Genomic DNA, 22500 nt, shown 5'->3' with positions numbered 1-22500 from the left:
TCATTCATATTTTTGGGTAAATAATTTCTAACTGATCAGTTTGTGTGTTCCACAAACAGCCCCAGATCGATAGCCAAATGAAGGAACAGAGGAGACTGCAGAAGAAATAAAGCCTGGTGTGGTGGTGGTGGTGGTGGGGGGATGGGGCAGGGGTTCGCGCAGTTCAGTCTCCCTCTCCTTCCATCGCCGCACAATCCGATAAGCTATTAAGCCTCCATCGATCTCTTCCTCACAAAACATTTGCATTAAACAAGTGCGAAAGGGAGGGGAAAAAACAGAGGGAGAGCCTGGCAGTCGTCTGAGGAGGCAGAGACGGAGCGAGCGAGCCTAGGGCTGGATTTACGAGGGTCGGCCGGAGATTTAGGGCGCTCGCGCGGGCCGAGGCCCGTCCGGAGAGCCGCGCCGCTCGGTGCTTTATGTCAGCGCTGGAAGAGGGAAGGCCGGCGCGCGGCGCTCTAAATCAGCCGGTACAAGCCCCGGGTCCGGCAGACTGAGTTACGGCGTGATGATGTACTGCCGCGAGATGGTCTCTGTGCCGGGGGCTGCGGCGTGTTTGAGGAATTACACCCCGATCGGTCTGCGCGGACGTTCGTTAGCATCGGCGCTAAAGCAGCCGAGCCTTCGCTCTGCAGCGGACTGCATTAGGCTCGCGGTTGGGTGACACAGAAAGGCCTGTGGCGTATTGGTTAGGATTATATCCCGACAGACCTGAATGGATATTCATGAACATGAACGGTAAAGCAGCTGACAATATTAGGTTTACGGTTGGGTGACACAGCCACGGAATTAGTCCTGCAGGCTATTTGAAGTATCTGTTATTTAAGAATGAGCCGTAATTCTGTGGCTTCACACGTACACGCACACACGCTGGCACCGCACACATTAACAAACACACACACACACACTGCCCAGCTTCTGACGGGCTGATTAATAATCCGACCGTCCTCCCTAACTCTGCTTTATTTTCAGGAGTTAATTATACGCACAGCGGGAGGTAAAGTCTGATCGTTTCTGCGCTCGTGCTGACAGGTACAGATCAAGGCCGTCACGCGGCATTCCGACTCCGGAACTCCGCCTCCTAGAGCCGGCGCCGCTCTCTCTATTCGGCTGTCAGGCTGAATAATAGGCTACACATCTTTCATTTCTGCGGTTTTGCATACCAGGACATAATTTACCTTCATCTTATCGTCGCCAAGCCCTACAGTAGATAAATCTAACTTCGCGGGACTCGTAAGGCATACAGATTTAACGTTGTCATTACTTATTCAGTTGGAAATATGTCAACATGCAGAAGCCGTGTTTGAAAAAGTGCATCCTTACTGCTTCCATTATCAGCTTTCATATCAACCAACCACATCTGTATAAAAGTGGAACCTGACAGTTTGGTCTGGAGCATTTGGTTTCGTGGTTAGCCTACACAGCATGCCACGCAAAGACACTCCACAATATGATAAATAATACATCCAGCAAAATTTCCAATTAGACGTGACGTTCACGATTGAGTGTAATTCTATGTGAGATACTTTGACTAACATAATTGAACCGTAAAATTGAGTTGGTGAATATCTCTTTGGAGAAAGAAAATAGAGTTTTAACGCCACAACAGGAAATTCATAAATAAATTAAATATGTAAACTACGGGAAACGAAGGACGTCCTGTCGCTGCGTTGATTAATACAGGCAGCTAGCGTAGCGCTTTCCCCTCTACGGCCGTCGGGTAGGCTGTGGACGAACGGCAGGGCTCGCGGGTGGTAAAGACGAGATCTCGGAACGCGCAGACGCTGGCCGCGTGCGCTTCGCCCTGCGGTCATTATCTCCCCTCTTCTCTCTCGGTGTCGATGCGTTGGCATCTGCGCCGCCGCGGCGCCGCGCATACCTAATGAAGTTAATGACGTCCAAGGCCTGCAGCTCTCGGAAGCGCTAGACGGCAGCCGCGGTTTGGCTGAGGCAGCAAATTTGGGGGGCTGACAAAGTCGCATTCAAAGGAGCTTTCTCACCGCGACCTAAATAGCTAGAGATAAACAGACTATCTTATGAAAAAATGCGCCATTACCATGTTATGACAGTGGAGAAAAACATATAAGAGATATACTGTAACTGCAAAAACGCTCGTTTAGGCTAAATGCAAAACAAGAGAGCAGCGTTCCGTTGACATTGACGCGTAAAAAGGACAGAGATGAGAAAGAGGGATGCAGAAAGAGAGAGAAGAAGGCGGGGGGGGGGGGGGGGGCGAGAGGAACTGAGAGTAGAAAACGACCGTGAAATAGAGGGAGAGAGAGCCGGCGCGCTGCTCGTCGGGAAGAAGTTGATATCTGCAGCGATCCAGCTGTGAGGCTTAGACAGATTAGCTCCGCCGCTCGCCGCAGCTGAATGTTCGAGTGCCGGCTTTATTAGAGATGCGGCGCCGACAGGAATAGCGCGGAGACGAGATGGAAGGGGGCGGCTTTAATAAAGTTTAACAATGCGCGCGCGTCTTCTGAGGAGCGTTCGGCGCTGAACGCTTTGTTTGGTGAAACGAGTTGACTGGAGCCTCTTCCCCCAGCAGGTTTACACGCCTCTGCTGAAATTGCGTAAGACGGCTGTTCACGGGAAAAGACGCGGAAATGCACTTGACATTAGGCCCAGTCGTGCCTTTTTTTTTTTAGAGGGGGTGTAGGTCTACTTACAGGGAGTTATACTGTATTATTTGCCCAAGGGATTAGAACTTTTTGACGCCTTAATCCGTTACATAGAGACGGCTCAAGTACACGGGCGTTGATTTAGACACCTTGAGAAAAATCGCTAGACGTTTCTGCAGCTAAATGAACTGAGTCATCTGATCTGATTGGCTCTGACCTCCCTCGGGGCGGAGCCTACCTGTGCTTACTGCTCGGTCTTTCGCGCTCCGCTCATTGATTTTTGTATTCTTCCTGGTCTCCGGTCTCGCGTCTCACTTTCGCCCGCCTTCTATAGACGAGGCAGGCTTTGCATAGCGAATAGGCTCGCTGCCGTCGTACAGCCGATCGGCGTGTCGTGTGCTGTTGCAGCTGATTGCAGCATAGTCATGTCTGAAAAGGTGCTTTTATGTGGCAGCTGGGACTAGGCGCCGGCGGATGTAAGGGGCCTAGGCTAATCCGATGCGTTCACGCGCAGCTGCCTGACTGATGTTCTGTTCGGTTAAGTTTGTGATGTTGTTAAAACGTCCAGTATGAAGCCCAGAGTCGCCCCGGAAGGCTCATCATATCACTGATATTGTAGGAGCTTCATCATTTTATGTTCATGTTCAGTGTTTTAACATGCCCGTCCTCTTTGTAATTAAAAAAGATAATATATAATATATAATTTAAAAATATATATTTTATATTTCTCTCTGGGAAGCTGTGTCTACTGTGAAATGCTGTTGGGCGACCTGGTTGAATTTGGTAATACACAGTAAAATGGCCAGTGTTAATTACTCTAACAGTGTTGATTAAACTCTAACAGTGTTAAGTACTTTCATGGTGTTAATTAAACTCTAACAGTTAACATTTGGCCCCAGTGGGAGTTGAATGGGAATTAACACTGCTAGAATCGAATCACTGGATATTTTGATGTCTGTATGGCACAGATTGATTACGACTAATCTATTGATTTTGGGCTCCCCAGTAAGTGATGGATGTTCTAGAAAACCGCATTAGCTGAATTTGGGGTGGCTTTGTTTTGGATTATTATTAACAATAATAATTACTTCTTTGTTAGCAACGACTAAAAACTAACTTGCCAAGCTGCGGCTGTGAAGAGAAAGTGTCATCTGTGTTCACTTGTAAGTCAAAGTTGATAAATGCTGGCTGAATACAGGCCTGTGTGGATGACATTTTGAGTTATCTTCAGTCCTGGTACTCTAGGATCAGGTTTGCCAACACCTTTTCCTATCGAGCAACTCACCCAAGTTGACGGACTGTGTTACAGTGATTAGCCATGAAAAATGAGGCAAAATTTGCTATCAATAGATAAACTTAATTATATAAATAACATAAGAAATATGAGTTCCTGGCAGAGGGGGAGAGAGAGAGTCGGTAGTTTTTTAGACTGGGAGCTGAAATCAGTCGACTGTTTCATCCTTCATTTTGACTCACAGTTTGAAGCCTTCCTGTTTCTTTTGAAAGGCACGGCTTGTCCAGTTTGCCGATAATGGAGGTTGGACATTCCCACAGGTCTGTGAGGGGAGAAGCAGGAAACCCTTTGATTTAGATCAGAAGTGCAGGTGGAATGGGCCTGTGTTCATAACCTGTCTCAGAGCTGGGGCACTGATCCAGGGTCAGGGTTCTCCTCTCTATAATCTAACCTCAGGCAATTATGAGCTGTAATAAAGAGGCTGATCCTGGATCAGCAGTCCCAGGCGCTTCATACGGGCCCTGGTGCCAGACACAGCTCTCCACTGTGTGGGGTCTTTCAGGGATGGGGGAGCTGCTCCTCTGCTCAGGGTTTTTTCAGGGATGGGGGAGCTGCTCCTCTGCTCAGGGTCTTTTCAGGGATGGGGGAGCTGCTCCTCTGCTCAGGGTTTTTCAGGGTTGGGGGAGCTGCTCCTCTGCTCAGGGTCTTTTCAGGGATGGGGGAGCTGCTCCTCTGCTCAGGGTCTTTTCAGGGATGGGGGAGCTGCTCCCCTGCTCAGGGTCTTTTCAGGGTTGGGGGAGCTGCTCCTCTGCTCAGGGTCTTTTCAGGGTTGGGGGAGCTGCTCCTCTGCTCAGGGTCTTTTCAGGGTTGGGGGAGCTGCTCCTCTGCTCAGGGTCTTTTCAGGGTTGGGGGAGCTGCTCCTCTGCTCAGGGTTTTTCAGGGTCTTTTCAGGGTTGGGGGAGCTGCTCCTCTGCTCAGGGTTTTTCAGGGTCTTTTCAGGGTTGGGGGAGCTGCTCCTCTGCTCAGGGTCTTTTCAGGGGTTGGGGGAGCTGCTCCTCTGCTCAGGGTCTTTTCAGGGTTGGGGGAGCCGCTGGTTTTCACACAGACCGCCCCTCTCTGCCCCCTGCAGGTAGCATAAACCGGGCGGGGACGATCCCCGCCTTCCTGCGGACGCCCGCCGTCCTCCAGCCGCACCTGGACATGAAGCCCTTCCTGCAGTTCCCGCTGGAGTCGCCGCCGCCCCCCGCCGTCGGGCTCTTCCACAACTTCAGCGCGGTAAGCACCTCCTCCGGCCCACAGCGGCCACGCCTGAGCCCGCCGGTTTGGGCGACCGGCGGCCGTGCGCTGCAGTGCATTGTGGGTCTCGGGCCATGCACTGTGCACTGCTGTGGCTGCTCTGGTCCCAGTTCTGCAGTGAATGGCAGAAATCCAGGGTCACAGTATCACACAGCATGTTTTGCATGTTTTTTCTCATGGTTATGCTGAAATATAAGGGTATCGGGCCTGTTTTGTAATATTGGAGGGGGGGTCATGTGCTGTGACACGGCAGGAGTTTTTTGCCTTCTGTAATCCAGGGGCCCCCATGCAGCCTCATAGGCCTCCAGGGGGCCTCCATCATAAGTTAACAAGGGGTCGTGTTGCAGAAACGGTTTTATAAAGGTCTGAGACTGCTGTCGCAGACTGGGAGACGGGGGGGGGGGGGCGCGTTCCCCTGTATCTATTCATGTGCCAGCTGGACTGGGTTCCCCTACAGGACCTTAAAGCACCCCCAGGCCTTATGGAATATCTCCAGACCTCTCAGCCAGTGTTAAACACACCTGTAGATGTGGCTTACTAATATGAAGATGGTTAAGGGACCCTGCTGTGGTGCAGGGGTGAGCCCCACAGGCTCAGACTGAATCTGGGGCGCTCCAGTGCCGACCGTGGCCAGTAGCTCCACAGGGCGACACGCAGGTGCTGACTGTGTCACCCGGGGCACAGGAGGGCTCAGTCAGACAGGGTTCCACGTGCAGTGCTCTCTAGCGGCCCCTGCTGGTCAATCAGGCACCCGCCGATTGCGGTCACAGCCGCTTGTGGAAGGTCTTCCTCTGACTCTCTGTCTACACTCTCCCAAATCGGCAGTGGGGTTTGCGCAATGTAAGTGGCTGAGCTTGCAGATGATTGGTCATTCCAAAAAGGGGGAGGGGATTTGGGGCAGAACTTGTTTATGCTCTGCCTTGCATTGGGGGCTAAATAAATAAAAAAATTGAAATATTAATTTGAAATATATGTTTATGAAGATTTATTTTAAATGTTTTTCATCAAACTGCAGCATTTTAAAAACATACTGAAATGTTTTATGTAAAAAAAAGATTTTTAATCCAAGAAAATAAGATTTTTTGAAGGTGCACACTCAAGTGTTTATAAACTGTCCAATGACAAGCGCTGCCCATACGTCTTGTCTCGGCTAGTGTTTCAACACAGGTGGAAAGTACAGGGGTCAGAAAGTGAAATTTCTGCCATGTGTTTGTTCCACCCCTAAACTCTGCCAGTTGATTTCACTAATGAGTTCTACCATCTGGCTGAAGAATTGTGCTAACTAGCAAATCCAGCTGATTAAAAAATATATACTGGGGAGGACTTTTACTTTCTGAAGCTTGATTTTCCACCTCTGACTTTGTCTGAAGCCCAGAACTACTGTACATCCCTGCATCTTCAGGAAAAACCCAGCAGTGCCTTTATAAGGGGACTCTGTGCTTTGGCTCATGATTTTAATCAGAAAAGGCACCCCACCCCCGTTTCATGGCTTTTCGATCACAAACAGCGTCGACCAGACCATAATGGACAAGACGTGCCGTTCCTGTAAGCCAATAAGAATACAGCGCTGGTGACAGGGAGGACACCAGGCGAGGCGTTTCATACAGCCTGTAGGGCAGCTGGCTCTGAAACCACATGCCCCTCCCCCTTGTGTGGTCAAGGGTTCGATTCCCGCTATGACACTTCCTACTCGGAAACCCTCTCTGTCTGTAGCCCTCTGTGCTTTCTCCCTGTATGCTTTCTCCTGGTCTAAATAACAAAAAATATACAAAAGGAGGACAGACTGTCTGCACACTTATGAACCTGACTGACCAGCAGAGGGCGATGTTGGAGAGGCTGTTGGTAAAAAAGCAAAGGGAAACGTGAAAACACTGGACGCGTGTCTAGCACCATTTTACGCAAACACACGTGTGAATCTTCATACAGGTTCACATACGCTGCTGAACATACATGCACAGTCACGCAGTAGTGAGTCCTGAAACTTTTAAGTCCTATTTTAAATGTAAATGTACACTCAGTCTCTTTTTATGCAGGCTTTATGTTAGTGTGCGGGTGCTTCTGGGATGCTCGGGGTATGAATGGCTCACGCTGAATGCTGAATGATTCAGAATGGTTCAGTATGAATATTTAAGCCCCGCTCGGTTCTGGTGGCGACGCATTTCCTGCGTCAGGATGAAAACACGCCCAGATGGGCTCTCTCTCGCTCGCTCCGGAGCTGGAGTGCGGTGGTGGGGGCGGGGTGGGGGGTGGGGGGGGTCGATCGGAAGCTCGGCGCTGAAGAGCGTGCGCTCGGGGTCGGGGGGGGAAGCGGCGCTGGCTGATTGGAATCACCGGGGTGGATGAATGGAGCCGATTCGCTGAGGCGCAGCGGGGACGCTGCAGATGCGCCGGACACGTCTGCCAGAAGCTTTCGCGGCGCTAGCACGCGAGCGGCGCGCTCCAGAAGCTCCACGGGGCGCGCTCCAGAAGCTCCACGGGGCGCGCTCCTTTTCCTGCCTCCCCGCGGCCAGCCGGGACTTTCTCAGGCTGCTCTTCTGTTCGGGGAGAAAAATAATCTGCGCTCAAGCACGGAATACTCTGTCCCAGAATTCACCCCGCTTCCTTCAGCCACGTCCATGTTAATTGTTGGGCAGATGGGATGCAGTGGATTGTGGGAAACTGGAGCTGAATTTTTGCGCCTGTAGCTGTTTGTGCTCACCGTTCACCTGTCTCACCCTGCACTGGCTAATCTCGCATTGCCACAGTACCCCTGGATATAATGCACAAAAAACAGACTCCAGATGCACAAACTCTAGAATGTGCAATTTGTCTTTCTTTTGACCAACAGTGGTCTCTGTCTGCTTAGCGCATAGCAGGCAGCAATGTCCCCACAATGCCTGTTAGAAAGGTGTTTTTGCGCAATCCATTCAGAATGCATGGCTGCAGTGTCCCCACAATGCCTGTTAGAAAGGTGTTTCTGTGCACTGCATTCAGAATGCATGGCTGCAAATGGAGAAATGTGTACTTCAGTAACAGTGGGCTTGAGTGGGCTGCTGCTGTTTGTGAATTCAGCAGTATGATGATGCTGTGATTACATGTTCAGATAAACAGGAGGAGGTGTCCTCAGTTTGTTTTACATGTGTGTGTGTGTGTATGTGTTTAGGAGAGTGTATGAGTGTATTCATCTATGTGTGTGTATGTGTATGTATGCATTTATGTGTATTTGTGTATGTGTGCATGGGCGTGTGTGTGTGTGTGTGTGTGTGTGTGTGTGTGTGTGCAAAGACAGTATAAGTCCCAATTTATGTAAGATGTTTGTATTGAAAGACACCAATACATCACATGAAACAGGACTAGCAGTTGCAGTTCAGAATTTGGAGAGGAAGAGGGAGGTTGGGGGGGGGGGGGGGTTAGGGGAAGTGGGGATTAACAATAATAGAGAGAAAGGAAGAAAGAGTGAGGAAATATCAGCGGAGGAGAAGGAAAGAATGGGAGGAAGAAGAACATTCATTCAGCATTCTTAATGCAGCTGGACAGAGAGAGAGAGGGAGGGAGAGAGATGGAGCAACACAAATTTCACAGCGGGCAATGGAATGAGAGAGAGAGGCAGAGAGGGAGGGAGAGAGAGGGAGGGAGAGAGACTGGGTCTTGAGTAACAGTGAGTGAATAGAGAGGATTAAAGTCAGGAGACGGTCAGTGAAAAGAGCTGTGCAGTGGCCACAGGCAGACGCTGCAGACGCTACAGAGGCTAGCAGATATGAGGCTGTAAGAGAGAAGAGGAATGGATGTCTGATACAGAATAGCAGGATCTGTTTTACCATCATGCACTGGAACACAGGGCTGCACTGAAAACACACACACACTCACACACAGACACGTACAAACACACACACTCTCTCTCTCTCTCTCTCTCTCTCTCTCACACACACACACACTCACACCTGCACTCATACACACACACACTCACACACAGACACATACAAACACACACTCTCTCTCACACACACACACTCACACACAGACACATACAAACACACACACACACACACACACACACACATTCACACACAAACAAAGACACGCACACACAACTCTCTCTCTCACACACACATATACACTCACACACACACACACACACACCTGCACTCATAAACACACACACACACACTCACACATGCACTCATAAACACACACACACACACACTCACATCTGCACTCATAAACACACACACACACACACACACACTCTCTCTCTCTCACACACACACACACACACCTGCACTCATACACACACACACACACACCTGCACTCATACACACACACACACACACACACACACACAGTGGACCGATGCAGCTCAAAGATCCAGCTCCTGAGAGAGGGGTGAGTATAAACACTAGTGCTGGGGGTGGGAGGAATGTTTTGGGCGGGGTTGGAGTATAGGAGGGGTTGGGGCGGTAGGGGTAAGGTGGAGGGGTGGTGGGGTGAGGGGTGAGGTGCAGAGGGGGCTGCATGGGTAAGGTGGGGGTGTGGGTAGGGGTGGTGGGGGGGGGGGGGGGTGGTTAGTATTTTCAGAGCCATACACACGAGAAACTGAATGCTAGACTGGATCATTTTCAATTTCAGGTTCAAACTCGGCTTCAAAAACACACGTAAAATGGCACTGTGGGGTCATCGAAACAGACACAGCGAACATGAGAGGACATAGCATCCTGACAGCAGGAATTCTGCATGTGTGAACTGCACAGCGCAGGCTAGTGTGTGTCAGTGGCCTGAGTGTGAGTGACTGCGCAGTAAGTTCAGTTGTGTGTTTTACCCTGGAGGCATCACAATTTCAGTTAACAAACAGTGATTACGAAGCTTTATTTAGCATTATATTCTATTCATTTCTATTCTATTCTAAGCGTGAATCTGTGGCTTCAATCAGTAAACCTTATCCAGCATTCAGTTCTATATAATATTATTATATTCTGAGACTGATGCAAGGTCTTTTTTGATTAAGCTCTATTCCAAGATTAATGGTGAGGCTACATTCAGCACAATTAATTCAGCATTCTATTCTATTCTATTCTATTCTATTCTATTCTATTCTATTCTATTCTATTCTGTTCTGTTCTGTGGGCATTACGGCTTCATTCAGCATAAATCATTCAGTGTTTTATTTCATTCAAAGTCTGTTAATGGGGCTTTAAAATGAGCAGAGCTCCTGCAGAGTGTTTTGCTTGGTTGTGGCCCGGAGGGGGGGGGGGGGGGGGGGATGGGTTTGGGATGGTTGTTGTGCTGGAGTTCTGTGGTCATGTGCCCCTGGGTCTCATGTTCCCCCTACACTCCGCCCCCCAGTGGAGACTTCGAGCCGCACACACGTCGACAGATGTGATAGAGACGAAGGGATAGAGGAGGAGGAAGACTGGTAAATAAAATAAAATAAGACATAAAACCTCCACAGGGTAAACAGCAGCAAATTACAATAAAAGAGAGACTTTATTCTCCATTTAGAGGGAAATCTGCTGTGGAGAGCCGGGCACAGCAGTGCTTCTAAGACATTCAGGCAAAAGAAGAAGGAGGTAATGACAGTTAAACAGTAAGAAGGGAAAACACATCAAACGCACAGCAGGCGACCTGCTGGTGTGGAAACAGACTGCGCACACACGGGTCTCCCTACTCTGTACTGGAAGAGCCCTGAAACACACCTGGATGTGTAGAGCGTAACACAGAGCCCTGAAACACACCTGAATGTGTAGAGCGTAACACAGAGCCCTGAAACACACCTGGATGTGGAGAGCGTAACGCAGAACCCTGAAACACACCTGGATGTGTAGAGCATAACGCAGAGCCCTGAAACACACCTGAATGTGGAGAGCGTAACGCAGAACCCTGAAACACACCTGGATGTGTAGAGCATAACGCAGAGCCCTGAAACACACCTGGATGTGGAGAGCGTAACGCAGAGCCCTGAAACACACCTGGATATGCAGAGCATAACGCAGAGCCCTGAAACACACCTGGATGTGGAGAGCATAACACAGAGCCCTGAAACACACCTGGATGTGGAGAGCATAACGCAGAACCCTGAAACACACCTGGATGTGTAGAGCGTAACACAGAGCCCTGAAACACACCTGGATGTGGAGAGCGTAACACAGAGCCCTGAAACACACCTGGATGTGCAGAGCATAACACAGAGCCCTGAAACACACCTGGATGTGTAGAGCGTAACACAGAGCCCTGAAACACACCTGCATGTGGAGAGCTAACGCAGAGCCCTGAAACACACCTGGATGTGGAGAGCGTAACACAGAGCCCTGAAACACACCTGGATGTGGAGAGCGTAACGCAGAACCCTGAAACACACCTGGATGTGCAGAGCATAACACAGAGCCCTCAAACACACCTGGATGTGCAGAGCATAACACAGAGACCTCAAACACACCTGGATGTGCAGAGCATAACACAGAGCCCTGAAACACACCTGAATGTGCCGAGCGTAACACAGAACCCTGAAACACACCTGAATGTGCCGAGCATAACACAGAGCCCTGAAACACACCTGGATGTGCAGAGTGTAATGCAGTGGTGTGAAACACACCTGGATGTGCAGAGTGTAATGCAGTGGTGTGAAACACACCTGAATGTGCAGAGTGTAATGCAGTGGTGTGAAACACACCTGAATGTGCAGAGTGTAATGCAGTGGTGTGAAACACACCTGGATGTGTATAGTGTAACACGGTGATGTGTGAGACACACCTGGATGTGTAGAACATAACGCAGTGGTGTGTGAAACACACCTGGATATGCAGAGCGTAACGCATGATGTGTAACACACCTGGATATGCAGAGCGTAACGCATGATGTGTAACACACCTGGATGTGCAGAGCGTAAGGCAGAGTATCAAATACACCTTTTTTATTGGCCAGGCTGTGCTCACTGAGTCTGTACATTTTCAAGGTTTGTCTCTGCTTGCTGTCTGGCACCATGGTCGGGTAGTCAGCCATGTTGTACAGTCTGTTTAGGGCCAAATAACAATTAAGTTTGTTTTGGGTTTTTATAATTTCTTTCCAGTAGATCAAATATATTTCTTTTTGTTTCATTGTAATTGGGTTTGGTCTAATTCTTTCAGCTAGGAGGATGTCACTGTCCTGGGACTGTCTGTTATTAGTTGTGTTAGTACTTCAGAGTCCCAGGACCAGTTGACGAAGGAGACTCTTCTTTATATTCCCCCTCTTTCTTTCTCTCTCCCACTCTCTCTGTCTCTATCTCTCCCCCTCCCTGTCTCTCCCCTCACTCTTTCTCTCTCTCTCTCGGGGGGGGGGGGCTCGGTAAGACCTCTCCTCTCTCTCTCGGGGGGTGTATGGGCTCGGTAAGACCTCTCCTCTCTCTCTCGGGGGGTGTATGGGCTCGGTAAGACCTCTCCCTCTCTCTCTCTCAGGGGTGTATGGGCTCGGTAAGACCTCTCATTCTCTCTCTCGGGGGGGGGGGGGGGGGGGGGTGTATGGGCTTTGGTAAGACTTTGGGGAGCTGGATGGCTGTGGGGCCTCATGCTGCATTAGATAGGAAATCAGGGTCACAGGAATTCCACAGCTACTTTATCTGCACTGAACACACCCTACCATCCCACGCACTGCTTAGAGACTGCACGTTCTCTGTTCTTTGTGTGTGTGAGTGTGTGTGTGTGTGTGTGTGAGTGTGTGTGTGTGTGTGTGTGTGTGAGTGTGTGTAGGAGGTGGGGGTGGTTTGCTTTGGTTACCACTCTTATGTTTATATTGTAATTTACTTTTTGCAGAACATTATTATTTTAAATATTTCAGAACTGTTCCTCTTTCACACTGTAGGACAGAATTCCTGCTTAGCATAACCTCTCTCATAAATCTCTTTAAGAACATTCACTGGGGAGTCAGAGCAGTGGTTGTATGGTTAGCCTGATGCGTAGCGTGTTGGGTCAGTTATGGGACATGCGGAGGCGGTTTCTGTGAGTGCCACACTGACCTGCTCCTACAGGGCAGTGTAAGAGCAGCACAGAGCAGCAGTGTCACACTGACCTGCTCCTACAGGGCAGTGTAAGAGCAGCACAGAGCAGCAGTGTCACACTGACCTGCTCCTACAGGGCAGTGTAAGAGCAGCACAGAGCAGCAGTGTCACACTGATCTGCTCCTATAGGGCAGTGTAAGAGCAGCACAGAGCAGCAGTGCCACACTGACCTGCTCCTATAGGGCAGTAAGAGCAGTGTAGGAGCAGCACAGAGCAGCAGTGCCACACTGACCTGCTCCTACAGGGCAGTGTAAGAGCAGCACAGAGCAGCAGTGTCACACTGACCTGCTCCTACAGGGCAGTGTAAGAGCATTGTAAGAGCAGCACAGAGCAGCTGTGTCACACTGACCTGCTCCTACAGGGCAGTGTAAGAGCAGTGTAAGAGCAGCACAGAGCAGCAGTGTCACACTGACCTGCTCCTACAGGGCAGTGTAAGAGCAGTGTAAGAGCAGCACAGAGCAGCAGTGTCACACTGACCTGCTCCTACAGGGCAGTGTAAGAGCAGTGTAAGAGCAGCACAGAGCAGCTTTACTCTCTCTTCCCATGATCAGTCAGTGTGCTGATCCCTCAGTCTGACCCCGGATGTGTCTCTCTCTGCAGATGGACCCGGTGCAGAAAGCCGTTATTAACCACACGTTCGGCATTCCGCTGGTCAAGCAGAAACGCCCGGTCATCTCCTGCAACGTCTGCCAAATCCGCTTCAACTCCCAGGTATTTATATCCCCCGTCTCTCTCTCTCTTTCTTCCCTCCTTCTTCTCTCTCTCTCTCCCTCTCTCTCTCTTCCTCTCTGCTCCTCCCTCTCCCTCTAAAGGCAGGGGTGGGGGGCAGATTGAGATTTCCTCAGTCAGGGACAGGGCCACCGACTCCCCGACAGCATCCCCCCACTCTCCCTGTGTGATCAACTGATTAGAAAGGGATCCATTACGGCTCTGGCCCCATGTGACCGCCTGATCAGAAGGGATCCATTAGATTTCCCTTAGAGCTCTGTGTTCTGCTTACGTGTCTGAAAATGCAACGGAATTGGACATACGGGCTCCTCTGGGTGGGGTGTACAGCAGTTACTGCATGATTCTGGGGTTACGGCGTGATTGGGTGGTTGCTCGGTAACAGCCCCGCTGCAGGGTAACTGCCCCATTGCGCGGTAACAACCCCGCTGCATAGTAACAGCCCTGCTGCATAGTAACAGCCCCGCTGCATAGTAACAGCCCCGCAGCATGGTAACAGCCCCGCAGCATGGTAACAGCCCCGCTGCATAGTAACAGCCCCGCAGCATGGTAACAGCCCCGCTGCATAGTAACAGCCCCGCTGCATAGTAACAGCCCCGCTGCAGGGTAACAGCCCCGCTGCATAGTAACAGCCCTGCAGCATAGTAACAGCCCCGCTGCAGGGTAACTGCCCCGCTGCATAGTAACAGCCCCGCTGCATAGTAACAGCCCCGCTGCAGGGTAACAGCCCCGCTGCAGGGTAACTGCCCCGCTGCAGGGTAACTGCCCCACTCAGGGTAACTGCCCCGCTGCATAGTAACAGCCCCGCTGCATAGTAACTGCCCCGCTGCATAGTAACTGCCCCGCTGCATAGTAACAGCCCCGCTGCAGGGTAACTGCCCCGCTCGGCCAGCTAAGCGGCCTCTTTTTGTGCGTATTTTAGGGGATATGTGCTTCAGAACTAAAAAGCAGCCCAGTCACCGCTGGCGTTTCAGCCGAACTCTGGCTTTCTACTGGGCAGAAAGGGAGAACGTAAAAGAGAGAAAGAAAATCAAAGCCTGCAAACACATTTCAGTGTTGTTATTCGCCCCGAGCTGCGAGCTCGTGATGGTCTTACCGCCGCGCTGTGAAGACGCGGCGGTGAGGTTTGGCGCTTGGCGGGTTCTGGCTGGATGACAGGCCTCCTGGCCGCAGGCCTCTGGTGAACTCTGCAGCATGAAACGGTCCCTGCGTCCCGCGGACGCCGTCGCGTCTCCGATATCGCCGCGGCGGTGCGTGCCTGTCATTCCTTCAGCCCGTCTTCCAAAGCGAAACGATCCGATAAACAGATGGACAGATGACGAGATGGAGAGATCTTTCCCTCCGGACTGTCTGAGCTCTTTATTTCTCTCTCCTGCGCTCTCTCGGCACAGTCTGTCTGAAATAAAAACACTGAGGCAATCTGCGGTGTAGTATAACGGTTGGAGAACCTGCTTTGTAGCCGAAAGGTTTGATTTTTAGGAAGGACGCTGCCTCTCTACCCTTGAGCATGGTGCTTAAGTTGAATTGCTTCAGTATATATCCAGCCATATAAGTGGATACTGTGTAAAATGTTTTGTTTGGCTGTCTGAATGACAGTGTCGGCTAAACTTCCTTTGTTGAAAAGGCTACTTTTTGTGTGTTTTTTCTTAATTATTTGGCGGCTAACATGCGGTAGACTATGTTCAGTTTCTGCACAGATCGGAAGCATCTGATTGGCTGTTTTGTGTCACGTTCATGCGTGGTCGCCATTTTGGGAGGCTGAAGATTTCTGCGGTTCTTCTCTAAAGCTTGTGGTGTCGCCAGATGCTTCTTTTCACACCGCGGCCCAGAGCTAGGCTCACAGAGTGTCGTCGGAGGAAGACCTCTCATCTGCGGCTTTGCCATGTGGGCCCCCGGTGCCGGATCGACCCGACCAGTGGGGGGCGCAGGAGAGCGATGAAACACGGACCCCAAACCGCCAGAACCCTCCCGTGCCCTCGCTACGCAGTCACCCGGTGTGCGTCGCCCTACGGAGCTACTGCCCGCGGGCGGCACCGGCACCGCCTGGATTCGATCCGAGAGCGCGGTGCTCGTCCTGACACCACAGCGCGGTGCCTTAACCGAATGAGCCACTCAGCAGCCGCTTGTATGTGACTGCACTCCTATTACCATGGTGACGAGCGCCATGTTTTATTTCCTGTTTTAGTCTAAGAAACGAGACGCTGCCACGTGTTGCCACGCATGGCTGGCACTGCACTTGCGTTGGGGGGCAGCGGGGGATGGGGGGTAGTTCTGGGGCGAACGCGACGCCCCTACAGGAAGCTGAAAATCCGCTCTCCGGCCGGACGGACGTGCCGTGAGAGACGCGCGATGCCACAGCAGAGAGCAGCGGGAGATCAGACGCCATGGAGGAGCCAAGGGGCCGTTTCTGCACGAGCAGGCTTTCACTTCTGCTGACGAAACGCTCATTAAAGGGCTGCCTGGAGCTGGCCTGCCCCAAAGCTGGGAGCCTGTCCCAAAATCCTGCATCCCGACAGAGATTGAACTTCTATCACCCCGCTCTGTACACAACCCAGACCCAAACCCCCAGTCTCTCTTTCTTTCTTTCTCTTTCTCCCTCTCTCTCTCTGTCTCTCTCTCACAGACTCATTCAATTCAATTCAATTCAACTAAGCTTTATTGGCATGACGTACATATATATACATATTGCCAAAGCGTAGCTACAACAAACAATAAACATATGAACAGAGTACAAATATGTGTGTGTGCATGGTATTTGTGTATGTTAGTAGGTGTAATGTCAAGTGTAAATTTGGTGAAACAGTATAAAATTTTACAATAATTAAGAAAATTATATAAAAATTAATTTAAAAATTATCTCACTCTCTCTCTCTCGCTCTCTCACACACACACCCACTCTCTGTCTCTCTCTCACACTCTCACTCTGTCTATCTCTGTCTGTGTCTCTCTGTCTCTCTCTCTCTCTCTCTCTCTCTCTCTCTCTCACACACACACACACACACACACACACACACACACACACTCCCTCTCTCTCTGTCTGTCTGTCTCTCTCTCTCTCTCTCTCCTGCTGCTGGAGAGCTGCAGGGTCTGCCTTTCACTCTTCCCCAGCACTTAATTGAGCAATTAAAGCAGCTGATTGGACAGTTAATTTGACTCACCTGGTCCTCTGGTCATTTTCCAGTGGCAGCAGTTGAGTTCTAAACAGAGGAAGCAAGATGATTAAGCAATTAATTAGCAGGGTAATCAATACCAGTAGGAGCAGGTAATTATTCTCGAATTCATTTTGTGATTGCATTGTTTTTCTGGCCATAGCAGCACTGGACTCATATCCACGGGTAATTAGACAAACTCTTTGCCTTCCATTCTGACAAGTATAGATTCTCTAGTTTAAGTAGTCATGAAAAAATATGTTCTGAGTTTAGTTTGTCTGGCTTTGGGGTCAGCTGCGTGTGCCTTTATTAAGGCTCACCCGTGACCCCCCCATAGCCCTCCCCACAGGCTACATGCCCCGTGTGCTTGGAAATGTTCTTCTGCTAAATCATTTTAAAGCTTTCAGTGCTAAATCAACTCTTACAGAGTACACATGGTCCGTGTTGGACTCACACGTACTCTGTTTGAGCTGAACTAACTCAGGCCGCCGCCGAGCCGGATTTTGGGGTCCCTGAGCACCCTCTGTGGATTTTGGGGTCCCTGAGCACCCTCTGTGGATTTTGGGCATTGATTTGGTGTCAGACAGTTGCTCACAATGAAGAACTTACTCTGGGTTCATTCTCACATGCTTACAGACTGTATCGATCCTCTCAGTCCATTCAAAAGCTCGATCGATTTACACTTACATGATCATCTCGTTAAGTGTGGATATAGTAATTAGTTAAGCTAGCTGCAGTTCCCTGTGTAAGAATAATGTAAATATTGTCAGCCGATTAGGGGAAGTGGTAAATTTAGTCAGAGTAATAAGCTAAACCGCAGGGATTTAGTCAAAGAAATGTAAAGCACGTTGGACTGTCCCTCAGGGCTGTGTACTGTAAATGAACATAGCCATGGGTGGGAGAGAGCGGGGATCTGTGTGGCCATATATCCACACATACCAGAGTAACTGAAGAGGAAGAGGCTCACCACCTACAGGGGGGTATTTAATAAAGAGAGAATGAGCCCGTGTAGGTCCCCCCATTTACCCGAAATCGAGACAGACAGCCCAACATCCTGCTTAGATCTGCAGCTGATACTAAATCTCTTTCTTGCTTTTTTAAAAACCTTTGAAGAAAGCGGTGATGCAGTAGAGCCTTTGTTGTACGTCGCTCTGGATAAGAGCGTCTGCCAAATGCCTGTAATGTAATGCCTCCAGAGTGAGCTTAGCTCTGTCCTGGGGGGAGGGGGGGCATTCTATTTTAACGCTCCTCCTCAGGACCCCCCCCCCTCCCTTCCCCACTGCATGGCTGCCCAACTCCCCCTTGCCCCCCCCCCCCCTTCCCCCGGATATTCCAGCTCTGCCTGATTCTAAATTAGCCCCACCCTCTCTGAGCTACAGCATGAATAAACGGAGGGAAAGATCAGCGGGATCACGCGCTTCAGGTCACACTGAGCACCTGCTGAGGTGGAATGCCTGAACAGCACTGTGCACCAAGACTCCGAAATTTTATATTTCAGTTTATTTCATTTATTTTTTATTTCATTCCTTTTCATTTATTTAAAGAACAGCGCTGTGCCACCCACATTCACATGCTGACCGCTGATCGTAAAAGCCCCCAGTGCTACAGGAGGGAGCTAGCGCCGATCAGAGGGGAGGCGTGTCTATGTCTTGCTGATGGGAGGAGCTAAAACAGCGGAAACAGTCCAAGCTAAACTCGTGTAATGACACCTGTCACTGATGAGCACGTCTGTGTTTAGCCCCTCTCCTGAAACCACACCAACCCAATTCAATCTTTGGGCTTTGATGCATTTTTTGCTTTTGATTATTTTGGCGGTAGCCTGATTTTGTTAAACCCAGCACGGACGTTGGGCGTTGACATGGCAACGGCTACCTCTGTCTCTGTGGTAAACCTCCAACATAAGAATTTTGGGTGTACGCCCCCCTGGGTTCTCGCACTCCTCCTGAGTACGCCATCCTCAGGCTATTTTCCCACCAAACAGCATGTACCGCTAACCGCTAACCGCTAACCGCTAACCCTCATGGAATCTACGGGTGCCTCGACCGTGTAGTCGCCCAGTAAAATATTCAGACACCGAAAAGGAGTTGGTTTCAGTGAAGTGTTCCTCTGACACCTGGGCAGGGAGCTCTGTGATTGGGTACTGGTAGAGGGAGGGGCCTGGTTGTAGGAGGAGCCTGGTAGTGGGAGGAGCCTCGTGCCACTGGGCCTCCCTGTCTCTCCCTCTCTCTCCTCACCCTAGTATTTCTCTACTTTTCTTGATTTGCTTCCCTCTCCACCTTTCTGTCCTTCTTGCCTTTTCTCCACCGCTCTCTCTACCCTCCCCCCTCTCTCCCCTCCCCCTCTCCCCTCCTCTCCCATTGGCTGTTCGCTGCTGGCATCTGCGTTCAGAGCAGTTTCCTCTGGTTCAGCCTTTTGTTCAGGGCTCGGATAAAACATCAAAGAGTGCTTTTCTTCTAAAAATGTGTGCGAAAACATCACTTGAATTGAATTGCACTCTCCACCAACCCCTCTTTCTTCATCTCTTCTTCCTCCCCTCTCCCTCCTGCCCATCTATTTTCTGAAGGCTTATTTCCACAGGGAATGATAACAGTGACCCCATGGTTAACATCATACACACCTGCCAATCAAAGCGCACGTGTTTCCCACGGCAAAGAACAGCGCACCGCAAAGATCGGTTAGATAATTTATTGTTAGAAATGGGGCTCTGAGATGGAGCTGAAGGATGTCCATCATCCGTTATTCTGGCTCATCATCACATCCCTGCAAATTGGTGCAGTTTTTAGACTTTTGAAGCATTTGTTCTTTGAGAAACAGGCCTTAAAAGCTCAATGTGCTCTCTGCGTGCGGTTTATCAGGAGCTGCGATTGACAGCTCACAGCACCGGCTTCTGCCTCTTCTGTTCCTCCTAATCCCCCTTCCTGTCAACTTCCTGCCTCCGTGCCCTGAGTGCGTAATCCTCCTCCGTTTGCAGTTCCTTTTTCCATACTCAACCTCTCAGGCTCAGAGAGAGAGGGAGGGAGGGGGGGGGTTACGCAGAGAGAGAGAGAGAGAGAGAGAGGGAGGGGGGTTACGCAGAGAGAGAGAGAGAGAGAGGGCAACTGAGGGAGAAAGAAAGAAAGTGAGAGAACAGGAAAGAAAGAAAAAAGAGAGAGAGATACAGAGAGATTTCAGATTTATGAAAGCTCTTTATTGTTCAATTTATTTATTTATTTTACACCAGCAGTGGGTAAACCTCAGTTGCAATACCCAGTCAGTACATCTCAGCCATTCTTCCTTTTAAAGTCTCAGCAAACAAAAATAATAAGCACTGCATGACCATTACAAATTAAAAGTTTAAGAATACAGAGAGAGAGAGAGAGAGAGAGAGACCAACAGTCCCAACTGCAGCCAGTGAATGGAGACTCAATACAACACACACTACATGGCCAGAAGTATGTGGACACCCCTTCAAATTAATGGGTTTGGCTACTTTAGCCACACCCGATATTAGCAGGTGCATAAAATCAAGCGTACAGCCATGCAATCTCCATTGACAAACACTGGCAGTAGAATTGGTCGTACCGAAGAGCTCGGTGACTTTCAGCGTGGCACTGTCATAGGATGCCACCTTTCCAGCAAGTAATTTTGCCCTGCTAAAACAGCCCGAGCCAACTGTAAGTGCTGTTATTGTGAAGTGAAAATGTCTGGGAGCTGCAGCAGCTCAGCCGTGAAGCGGTAAGCCACACAGGCTCACTGGACGGGCCCACGAGTGCTGGAGTGTGTAGCGCGAAGCAGCGTCAGCACAAGAGCTGTCCATGGCCAAGCAGCTGCACACAAGCCTCAGATCACCATGCGCAATGCCTAGCGTCGGCTGGAGTGGTGTAAGGCACACTGCCATTGGACTCTGGAACAGTGAATCATGCTTCACTATCTGCCCGAATGCATAGTACCAACTGTACAGAGTGGATGGAGGCGGAATAATGGCCTGGGCCTGTCTTTCATGGTTTGGGCTAGGCTTCTTTGAGCCAGTGAAGCACACAATGACATTCTAGAGAATTTTACGCTTCCGACTTCGTGGCAACAGTTTGAGGAAGGCCTTTTCCTGTTTCAGCATGACAATGCCCTCTTGCACAAAGCGAGGTCCAGAAAGAAATGGTTTGCTGAGTTTGCTGTGGAAGAACTTGACTGGAGGTCTCTGCCACTGCCTCCTGATTTGGGTCCCTTGTTCCCTCCCTCCCTGCCTTCCTCGGTCCCTTGTTCCCTCCCCCCCCCCCCCCCCCCCCCCCCCCAACAGCCCCACTGCTTAGGAAATCCCCCCCACCATATCTTGGAAGGCCGAGCAAACAGCTGACAGTACCCCCCGCCCCCCTGTAGGCTCCCGCCATTTTGGCTCCTGGCTCATTCTGCCGCTCTTCTCGACTGTCAGTGGCTAAATTGGGTGGTGAGGGGAGGCGATAATCCCCCCCACTTAACGAGCCGTACTCAGGTAATGGGGTCATTATTGGGCAGGCGGGCGAAGAGTCTCGACCATCGGATGTGGATCGGGCTGAGCTAAAGATCTCCCTGGAGGACGGAGTCAGCCCCGAAGCAGACATTTCAATGATCAGGAAGTCCATGTGGAACTTATCACAGGCGTCCTGGACCCCACAGAGCTGCAGGGTCTGCTGGTTTCCGTTGTCTCTTGGAACTTGTTTGATCACCTCCTTCCTTCGGTGTGAACTCCTGGCTGATTTTTAGAGGTAAACACAGAAGCCAGAAGCCTGTGTCTCTCCTTATCGCGAAGGCTCATAATGGAAGTAATTCAGACCTGAGAGAACCTGTTTTATCACTCTTTGCTGACTCAGCATCCTAAAACTTTCAGCAGTGTGTGCCTTTCTCTCCACTGCTCCAGCACATTTTGGGGATGCTGAAGGTGGAGGGTGTGTGTATAGGGATGTGACAGGAGTCTGCTCAGACATTTAAGGTACCATTCACAAGCCAAACTTTAAACATCTTCAGAAATATTTTAGAACATCTAGCAGCTGCTGCACACTGACAACCTAACCAATTGTGTGGCGCCCTGTGGCACTGCTGACCAATTGCTCGCCGCACAGTGGTGCTCCTGACCAATCACACGCTGCCGCGTGGGGCAGCATTGTCAGCACTCCACAGCCAGTGCCTGAACAGGAAGAGCGGCTCTCTGTCTCCCTGAGGACTTCCTGTTGGGGTGGGCAGTAAAGCCAGCAGCCCACTGGTAATGGGCGGAGTCAATGAGAAGGCGTGGCTCAAGGGGCGTGGTTCAGAGCAGGCCGCCGCCTGGTGATTGAGATGCTTGTAACCATGGAAACGGATGCCGGTTCACGTCTTCCTGTCAGCACTAAAAGAGAAACACCAGCCTGACCAGCAGTGCCCGTGTGTATGAAGCAACGTTGCTACAACAACTGCTTCCATTCCCACATCGCCGTTGAACCACACTGTGTATCGATCCAGAACACACTATTCATTTTCCTGCA

At 50.4% G+C, this 22500-nt stretch overlaps 1 protein-coding gene across 4 annotated transcripts in view; it reads left to right on the top strand.

Moving 5' to 3' along the window:
• LOC118211947 (zinc finger protein 385A-like) overlaps positions 1-22500 on the top strand; it is a 128388-nt gene that overhangs the window by 72324 nt on the left and 33564 nt on the right. For 3 of the 4 annotated variants that reach the window (XM_035389535.1, XM_035389536.1, XM_035389537.1), the window contains exons 2-3: positions 4982-5127; positions 13755-13865. In XM_035389535.1, the coding sequence (XP_035245426.1) occupies positions 4982-5127; positions 13755-13865 (257 nt within the window). Of the gene's footprint in view, positions 1-4981; positions 5128-9422; positions 9512-13754; positions 13866-22500 lie in introns of those variants that run through there. The other variant, XM_035389538.1, reaches the window with a different exon arrangement.

This window comes from Anguilla anguilla, chromosome 13 (assembly GCF_013347855.1).
Source record: "Anguilla anguilla isolate fAngAng1 chromosome 13, fAngAng1.pri, whole genome shotgun sequence".
Classification (NCBI taxonomy): Eukaryota; Metazoa; Chordata; class Actinopteri; order Anguilliformes; family Anguillidae; genus Anguilla; species Anguilla anguilla.
This window is presented reverse-complemented; position numbering and strand designations above follow the sequence as displayed.